The 9,676-nt window shown below is 40.4% G+C and overlaps 1 protein-coding gene across 1 annotated transcript; it reads right to left on the minus strand.

Annotated features, from left to right (window-relative positions):
• Positions 1 to 7,483: 7,483 nt before the first annotated feature.
• LOC149267350 (uncharacterized) lies at positions 7,484 to 8,226 on the minus strand. Its single transcript, XM_089398604.1, has 2 exons — positions 8,101 to 8,226; positions 7,484 to 7,975 (listed from the first exon to the last, which is right to left on the minus strand). The coding sequence occupies exons 1-2, from the start codon at positions 8,212 to 8,214 to the stop codon at positions 7,691 to 7,693; spliced, it is 399 nt and encodes a 132-aa protein (XP_089254730.1). The 5' UTR covers positions 8,215 to 8,226; the 3' UTR covers positions 7,484 to 7,690.
• Positions 8,227 to 9,676: the final 1,450 nt, after the last annotated feature.

A 9,676-nucleotide genomic window follows, 5' to 3' on the forward strand; every position in this document is an offset into this window, starting at 1 on the left:
CCTTTAAGGCACAGCCATTGAAGTTTGGCAGGACCATAAATCTTATCTAGTTTTCTCAAAGAACAATAGGATACACGCAAGGCAATGAGCGTATTTGGCAATGTTCCAACCTGCGCCACATTCTGACACAGAAAGATGTCAAGTTGTCGAAGGGTGGGGCAAACACCTTCACCAAATGATACCTCTGATATCCCTGTTTGGCTAACCTTTAACTCTTGAAGCCGCGGAAATATGCAGTTGTCCAAATCATTGAATTCTCCTTTAACCTCTTTTTTAAAAGGCAGTTCGCTTATCAACGGACAATAGTTTAGGCTCAACTTAGTCAATTGAGTCAACAGTCCAAGCAAGGCCGGCAAACATTTCAGCTTATCACATGAAGTGAGATGCAATTCCTGCAAATTCTTGAGATTGCCGAGCGAAGAGGGCAAACATTTCAATTCCTCACATCTATCGAGCTTCAATATCCTCAGTTTCTTTAAGTCACATAGTGAAGGCGGCAGCGTGCCCAGCGAAGGACTTTCTATCTTCTGTTTCATTTTTAAGTCATATAGTGAATCTGGCAGCTCGACGTCCAGAGAAGGGCTTCCTATCTCCAGAACTTCCAAATTGCTCAGCTCCCCAATTGCACCCGGCAGTTCCTTTAAATCTGTCCCTGCCAAAAGCAATATTTTAAGTGACCTCTGATGCGCCACTTGGGGAGGGAACATTTCAATTTTCTGACAGCCAGTAAGATCTATGTACTCAAGTGTGCTTATATTTCCCGTTAAATTGTAATTTTGAACAGCACGGTGGTTTTTGAAAACCATCTCGGTCTCCCTGCACCGCTCTTGGCAAAGACTGTACGAGCAGGAGGAGGCTCCGAACACATTCACACTCGGCCACGCGTCCCATGTACGAGCGCCGAAAACTGCTTTCCCCAGACGCTAAAGTCTGTTTGTTTTGCTGGAGGTTGGCGTGCGAACCACGTCGGATCATCTGGTCGGATCATCTGGGCGCTCAATCACAGCCGTTGACTTCCCGAAGGTGCACTGCCCGCGTCAAATCAATTTTTGAGTGGAGTGGAAGTTTTTTCCCGTTGACCGCCGTAGTGAAACTTATGGAATTTAATGTTTTTTTCGTAGATTTAGGTGGAGGTTTTTAACATCGTTATGGGCATGTTTTTAATGTAGTGATGGGCATACGTCCCATGTGTTTAATATGGTTATGGGGCATATTTTAATATATGCTTTTTATATATTTTTTTATGATGTAGTAAAGAGACTACGTGTGGTAGTTGAGTGTCGTATTTTTTTTGGATGTATGTTTTATAAAAACAGTGTGTCGAGCCCGTGTGTGTTGTAGTTTTTTTTAGTGTGTTGTGAGTGGTGACTACGCACGAGAGTGCGATTTATCTTTTTGTATATGCACAGCAGTGCTGTAGTGTTTGTCTGGAAATGAAAAACAGAGGTATGTTTTGAAGCTGTTTATGTAATATCCACAGCAGTGGAAAATCTGTGAGAGCAGCAGAGTTTTTTTTGAGATTCCCTCTTTGCACAGAGGAAGAAATATGTAACAGAGTTTCAGTTTTAAATTAATAGAAATATGTTGTGACTGTGTAATGTTGTGTTCTGAGTGAGTTTGTTTTTAAAGAGGTTCTCTGCAAAAGATCCTGGACAGAGGAAACAGAGCATTGTCTCTGTGGTGAATTTTTATTCTGGTTTTGGTATTTCTCCATTTAAAAAAAATACCCAACAGTGGTATCAGAGCAAAGTTTAAGCTCTTTGTAGGAGACAAAGAAGCTGAAGGGAGAAGGTTGTTGCTGCAGCAAAACCTCTCAGGTAGACAGAAGACTCAGACAGCGAAGGATTCAGGTATTCCCCAAAAGCATTTCTCTTGTTATTGCTGAAGACAGTCAGTTTTTAAAAAAAATCACAGTCAAGGATTTAAAACCATAGTTCAAGATGCAAGGAATGGCAAGCACAAGCATGGGTATGTTCAACACCCAACTCCCACACTTTAATGGGAAGAACTATGACTACTGGTCTATAACCATGAGAGCTTTGTTCATCGCTCAAGATATATGGGAACTAGTAGAATATGGGTTTGAGGAACCAGCAGATGAAACTGAGTTCAATGCATTAACTCAGGGAGAGAAGGATCAGCTGAAGCTCAATAGGAAGAAGGATGCAAAAGCCATTGTCTTGTTGTATCAAGCAGTGGACCAGAGTATATTCCCAAGGATAGCAACAGCTACAACATCAAATGAAGCATGGCAAACCCTCAAGACAGTCTATCAAGGCATGGAGAGAGTGAAGACAGCAAAATTGCAAATGCTGAGAAAGGATTTTGAAAATTTGAACATGAAGGAGTCAGACAACATTGAATCATTCTTCACTCATGTGATTGGTGTAATCACACAAATGAGAACTCATGGAGAAACAATTGAAGATAGAAGAATAGTGGAGAAAATATTGAGGGTCTTACCCTCAAGGTTCGATGCCATAGTCACCACCATTGAAGAGACAAAGGATCTCTCAAAATATTCAGTTGATGAGCTACATGCATCACTGATAACTCATGAGCAGAGGTTGAGTAGGAATGAAAACTCATCCCTTGAGCAAGCCTTCAAGACCCAGATGTCCTTTGGAAGAGGAAGAGGTCAAGGAAGAGGAAACCGAAGAGGAAGAGGCAGAAGCCAGAACAGAGGTGGAAGGAACAGCCCAGCAAATGCACAAGGAAGAGGCAGCAATACAAATCAGAACCAAGGCCAAGGCAGCAGCCAACAAAGAGAACAATATGATAAATCTAATGTTCAATGCTATTATTGCAAAAAGTATGGACATTATGCAAGGGATTGTAGAAAGAAACAACATGATATGAACAGTAGACAAAATGCAAATGTTACAAGAGAAAACAGCAGTCAAGAAAATGTCCTGTTAGCTTGTAACATGGCTGAAACACATAGTGAGGACATATGGTTTTTAGACTCAGGTTGCAGCAACCATATGACAGGGAATATAGCCCTCTTTTCAGTCTTAAATCAGAATTTGAAATCAGAGGTCACACTAGGAACTGATAGTAAAGTGTCTGTTATGGGAAAAGGGGAGGTAAAAATATTTACAAAACAAGGAGAAAGGAAAACCATAACAGATATCTACTATGTCCCCGGAATGAGATGTAACCTATTGAGTGTTGGACAGCTTATCCAAAAGGGTTACAATGTTTACTTTGTAAATGATGTGTGCACCATCATGGACATACCACCCAGCAAAAGATGCATTGCTGAAGTGAAGATGACAAGGAACAGGATGTTCCCTCTCCGGATCCGGGCAGACTTGAAAAACAAAAGGGAAATGGCAGCAGTCACCCAAGAGGCCTTCCAAAGCATGCCAAAGGATGAGAACTGGTTATGGCACTTGAGATTCGGGCATCTAAATTTTGGAGGTCTAAACTTATTGAGCAGAAAAGGAATGGTAAGAGGATTACCATTGATAGAGAAGCCGGACAGCCTTTGTGAAGGTTGTATATTGGGCAAACAACATAGAGAAAGTTTTCCATCAGGGAAAAGCATAAGGGCAAAGGCACCCTTAGAGATTATCCACTCAGATTTGTGTGGACCAATGCAAGCTCCATCATTAGCTGGCAGCCTATATTTCTTGACATTCATTGATGATTTTACAAGAAAGACTTGGATATATTTCCTCAAGAACAAAAGTGAAGTCTTTGAGAAATTCCAAAACTTGAAAGCACTTGTGGAGAACCAAAGCGGGCTGCACATAAAAGTATTGAGAACTGATAGAGGAGGTGAGTAAATCTCAAATGAATTCCTAAAGTTTTGTAGAGAAAATGGAATACATAAACAGTTCACAACTCGGTACACCCCACAACAAAATGGAGTTGCTGAAAGGAAGAACAGAACCATCATGGAGATGGCAAGAAGCATGTTGAAGGCAAAGCATTTTCCAAATGAGTATTGGGCTGAAGCTGTACATTGTGCAGTTTATATTTTGAACAGGTGTCCTACAAAGGCAATCATGAACAAAGTGCCAGAAGAGGCATGGAGTGGGAGAAAGCAAGTAGTCACCCACATGAGAGTTTTTGGGTGTGTGGCCTATGCACACATTCCGGATCAGCTAAGGAGGAAGTTGGACAGCAAAGGGGAGAAATGCATATTCATTGGATACAGTGATGAATCCAAAGCCTACAGGTTGTATATCCCATCCACCAAGAAGTTTTTTGTCAGCAGGGATGTTCAATTCATTGAAGAGGAAGCTTGGGATGGAAGCATAGAGAAAACAGTGAATGTTAAAAACTGTTTGTCTCATGATGAAGATGAAGAGGAGGTGGCTGAAATGCATCCCCAAACAGCAGCGCCAACACAAGGACAACAAGGTACACCATTGAGGATCAATGAGAGTGCTTCTCCAAGCACACCACAAGGAGGAAATTCAAGTGCATCTTCAAGCACTTGCACACCAAGTGAACGAGGTAAGAAGTTTAGAAATCTAAGAGACATTTATGATGAAGGAATGAATTCCTTATTTGCCTTGTATTGTCATGTTGATGATCCTATTCATTTCGAAGATGCAATTAAAGATAGGAAATGGATAGAAGCTATGGATGAAGAGATGAATTCCATAGAGAGAAACAAAACATGGGATTTGGTTGAGCTACCAAAAGGCAAAGAAGTCATCGGTGTGAAATGGGTCTACAAGACCAAGAGCAATGTTGAAGGCAAGATTGAAAGGCATAAAGCAAGGCTGGTTGTCAAAGGCTACAAGCAACAGTATGGGAGAGATTATGAGGAGACTTTCGCCCCGGTTGCAAGAATGGAAACCGTGAGAGCAGTGTTGTCCATAGCAGCACAAAACAAATGGAAAGTCTACAAAATGGATGTGAAATCAGCATTCCTAAATGGAGTGTTAATGGAAGAGGTCTATGTGGAACAGCCTCTCGGATATGAGAAGAAAGGTGAAGAGCACAAAGTGTGCAAATTGAAGAAAGCTCTTTATGGGCTGAAGCAAGCGCCAAGAGCATGGTACAGCAGGATAGATTCATATCTATTGGAGAATGAATTTGACAAATGTGAAGGAGAACCCACAGTCTACATCAAGGAAAAGGATGGTAAAATTTTAATTGTTGTCTTGTATGTAGATGATGTTATTTTCACTGGAAATGATATTTATCTTATTGAGAATTTTAAATCAGTCATGAAGGATGAATTTGAAATGACTGACATGGGTTTGTTGAGATACTTCTTAGGCATAGAAGTAGAGCAAAATGAAAAAGGAATTTTTATCTCACAAGCAAGATATGTAAATCAAGTTCTGGGCAGATTTAACATGCAAGAATGCAAGGCAGCAATCACTCCCACAGTGATGGGATTAAAGCTCAGCAGAGAGGACAACAGCAAGGCTTTTGATCCTAGTTTGTATAAAAGCATTGTGGGCAGCCTTATGTATTTAACAACAACTAGGCCTGATTTAATGTATGCTGTTAGCTTAATTTCCAGATTTATGGAGAGGCCAAAGGAGGCACATTGGCAGGCAGCAAAGAGAATTTTGAGGTATGTGAAAGGTACCAAAATGTTTGGAATTCTATATCATGCCTCAGAACATTCAGATTTGGTTGGGTACACAGATAGCGATTGGGCTGGAAGTGTAGATGATCGGAAGAGCACTTCTGGTTATGTTTTTAATATGGGTTCAGGAGCCATTTCATGGGCTTCTAAGAAGCAGTCCATTGTAGCATTATCTACAGCAGAGGCAGAATATGTGGCAGCGACAGCAGCAGCTTGTCAGGCAGTTTGGATGAGAAGAATGTTGAGAAGCTTAGGCCAAGAGCAGGCAAAAGCGACAGTGGTCTTTTGTGACAATAGCTCAGCTATTGCTTTGTCAAAGAATTCAGTGTTTCATAAGAGAACGAAACACATTGATACAAGGTTTCACTACATCAGAGAATTAGTGAACAATGGAGAAATTGTCCTCGAACATTGCAGGACCCAGGAACAGGTTGCAGACATCTTGACAAAGCCACTGGTTCAGAAGAGTTTCGAATTTTTGAGAAAGTGTTTGGGAATGACTGAACGCGGGGTTGTTAAAATTAAAGGGGAGTGTTAAATTGTAATTTTGAACAGCACGGTGGTTTTTGAAAACCATCCCGGTCTCCCCGCACCGCTCTTGGCAAAGACTGTACGAGCAGGAGGAGGCTCCGAACACATTCACACTCCGCCACGCGTCCCATGTACGAGCGCCGAAAACTGCTTTCCCCGGACGCTAAAGTCCGTTTGTTTTGCTGGAGGTTGGCGTGCGAACCACGTCGGATCATCTGGGCGCTCAATCACAGCCGTTGACTTCCCGAAGGTGCACTGCCTGCGTCAAATCAATTTTTGAGTGGAGTGGAAGTTTTTTCCCGTTGACCGCCGTAGTGAAACTTATGGAATTTAATGTTTTTTCGTAGATTTAGGTGGAGGTTTTTAACATCGTTATGGGCATGTTTTTAATGTAGTGATGGGCATACGTCCCATGTGTTTAATATGGTTATGGGGCATATTTTAATATATGATTTTTATATATTTTTTTATGATGTAGTAAAGAGACTACGTGTGGTAGTTGAGTGTCGTATTTTTTTTGGATGTATGTTTTATAAAAACAGTGTGTCGAGCCCGTGTGTGTTGTAGTTTTTTTTAGTGTGTTGTGAGTGGTGACTACGCACGAGAGTGCGATTTATCTTTTTTTATATGCACAGCAGTGCTGTAGTGTTTGTCTGGAAATGAAAAACAGAGGTATGTTTTGAAGCTGTTTATGTAATATCCACAGCAGTGGAAAATCTGTGAGAGCAGCAGAGTTTTTTTTGAGATTCCCTCTTTGCACAGAGGAAGAAATATGTAACAGAGTTTCAGTTTTAAATTAATAGAAATATGTTGTGACTGTGTAATGTTGTGTTCTGAGTGAGTTTGTTTTTAAAGAGGTTCTCTGCAAAAGATCCTGGACAGAGGAAACAGAGCATTGTCTCTGTGGTGAATTTTTATTCTGGTTTTGGTATTTCTCCATTTAAAAAAAATACCCAACATTTCCTAGTGTTTCGCTTGAGATGGTTATATTAATGCACCCCCTCAAATCAAGACGTCTAAGATTAATTAATTTACAAAAGGAATATGGCAGCCTCTCCAAAGCGATGCATTCACACAGCCGGATCACTTGGAGGTTGGTTAAATTACCCAAGGTTTCTGGCAGCCTCTCCAAGGCTTTGCAGCAAAACAGGTTGATGTGTTGAAGGTTGGTTAAATTACCCAAGGAATCTGGCAGCCTCTCCAAGGCTTTACAGTCATACAAGCTGATGTGGTGAAGGTTGGTTAAATTACCCAAGGAATCTGGCAGCCTCTCCAAGGCTTTGCACCTTCTTAAGTCCAACTTCTTTAAATACTGTAGAAGACAGAATTCTTCCGGCAATTTTGAGAGCGAAGGTTGTAATCCTTCAAATGAAGGTGCAATTAGAATATGTTCTAGGTGCTTCAGCTTCCCTATAGACTTTGGAATACTAGAGACGGGGCCATGAATTTCCAACTCCCTCAACTGTAAGGGTACCTGCAAAATGCTGACGTGTTTCAGGTGTAAGAAAAATATAAATGGACTTTTGGACAATATTGAATACTGTGTGCTACCATATCAATACTACTAGTTAATAAACACAAACTTCAATTCAACTAATCCTAATTTACCTGGGACTCCTTTGCCCACAGTGTTTCTAATTTGTTCCCTTCCACTTTCAGGACCCTTAAGTTCTTCATTGAAGTCAAGAAAGACAGGGAAGAGGATGGACAATCTTTCCAACGCAGGAATATGATATTTGGAAACTGCACCTTTGTCAAAATGCGTTCCACGAGAACTCCTTCAGCATCGAGAAGTTGCAACCTCTTCATACGGCCAAATACATCATCGTCATCAATATTATTGTATTCACTGTGAAAAATGAAAATTCCGCGCACGGATACTACCTGTCCGTTGTCGAAACAAAAAATGATTACCCATTGTTAAAATATGATAATGATCACCCTTTCAATCTTGTAAAATTACTGAAAATGATGGAGGAATCGACCGTATTGAACTATTTAGAACTTACCGATGATTCCTGTAACAAATCATCAATATCGTTCGGTTGCCAACGCCAAAGACGACGCGGCAATTTTGAATCTTTGGCAAGCTCTCTTCCCAAATCCCTAAGGTGATCGTGCATTTTTATTTTATTTTGGCTCTGTATATTTTGAAACCCACACAAACCATTATCCCGTATCCTCGTGACCATATCCCTGTCATTTCCAAAGAAAAAACAGGCAATATCTAAGAACATTGCTTGTTCAGTCACATCCAGTGTATCATAACTAATCTGAAGTCTTTGTTTTATCTCACTGGTGTTGGGTATTTTTGATGGGGAAAATACCAAAAACCAAGAAAATAAAACACAGAGGCAATGCTCTGTTTTACTTTACTCCAGGATCTTTTTGTGCATACGAAGACTTAAAAAAAATTCAATGAGAGACAGAGTATTTCACCACCATAAAATATTTCTATTCATTAAAACCTGATACAAAGATTTACCACTGTAAAATCCCTTTTATATTCACTGCTGTGAAAAACAACTTACTGCTGTAATAAAAGTTTACATATGTTTATTGCTGCAAAAGAAATTTACACAGGCTTACAAAAATCGCTTCACCATTTCCTTTGTGCACTGCTGTGCAAAACCACACATGGTTTTTGCTATTCCTCTGTTTTTCAATGCCTCACAAAACATTACAAAATATATTTGTGCACTGCTGTGCATACATCCTCTGGTTCTCCACGCTGCTGCGAACACTTACATATCTCTCATATTACCAAAAAAAATCAACAACACAAATATACGAGCTCTATTTTTTACGTATTACATTGCATAAAAAAAACTGACCATACCTATGTTTAAATGCCCCATACCTTGTCATAAAAAAACTTACGTGCTCTACATAATAAACTTCACTATTCTACCTACCACTATTACGTTTCATTAATTAAAACACATGGTCAACCGAAACTTATATTTACTTCACACAATATTTAATTTGACCCAGGAGTGGCGGTCAAACTCAAGAATTTAACCCACGCAAACCTTTAAATGCACCTCGTACGCAGCTTTGGTTTATCAACGGTTGAGGAAGGTGGAGCAGATCGAACGGCGGATAGCAATATCGGAAAGCCAACATATGGTGAACATTAAATCCTGAGATTCTTACGTTGCGTTACGTCAGGGCTGAACCACGTGTCAGCTTCAAATTTTCTCGGGCCCTTGTGTACGAAAACCATTCTCTGCAGGAAGGCGGTCCGAGAAATCTTTAACCTGGTTTGTGGTTTTGCAGGCGGTTTTGGTTGATAGCGTACGGCAGCGTTGAAATTAGATTTCAACACTCCCCTTTAATTTCAACAGCTGGGCATTCGGTCATACCGAGACACTTTCTCAAAAATTCAAAGCTCTTCTGATCAAGTGGCTTTGTCAAGATGTCTGCTACCTGTTCTTGAGTCCTGCAATATTCTAGGACAATTTCTCCATTGTTCACCAATTCTCTGATGTAGTGAAACCTTGTATCAATGTGTTTCGTTCTCTTATGAAACACTGAATTCTTTGACAATGCAATAGCTGAGCTATTGTCACAAAAAATCACTGT

This window comes from Pinus tabuliformis, chromosome 6, assembly GCF_031772625.1.
Source record: "Pinus tabuliformis cultivar Carrire ecotype Pingquan chromosome 6, CPIR1, whole genome shotgun sequence".
NCBI lineage: Eukaryota > Viridiplantae > Streptophyta > Pinopsida > Pinales > Pinaceae > Pinus > Pinus tabuliformis.

Excerpts from the sequence above, each read along its gene's own strand:
- LOC149267350 (XM_089398604.1), bottom strand. The coding sequence starts at position 8,214 with ATGCACGATCACCTTAGGGATTTGGGAAGAGAGCTTGCCAAAGATTCA. Across the intron at positions 7,976-8,100 it reads ATTTGTTACAGGAATCATCG|GTAGTATCCGTGCGCGGAAT; the intron begins GTAAGTTCTAAA and ends GACAACGGACAG.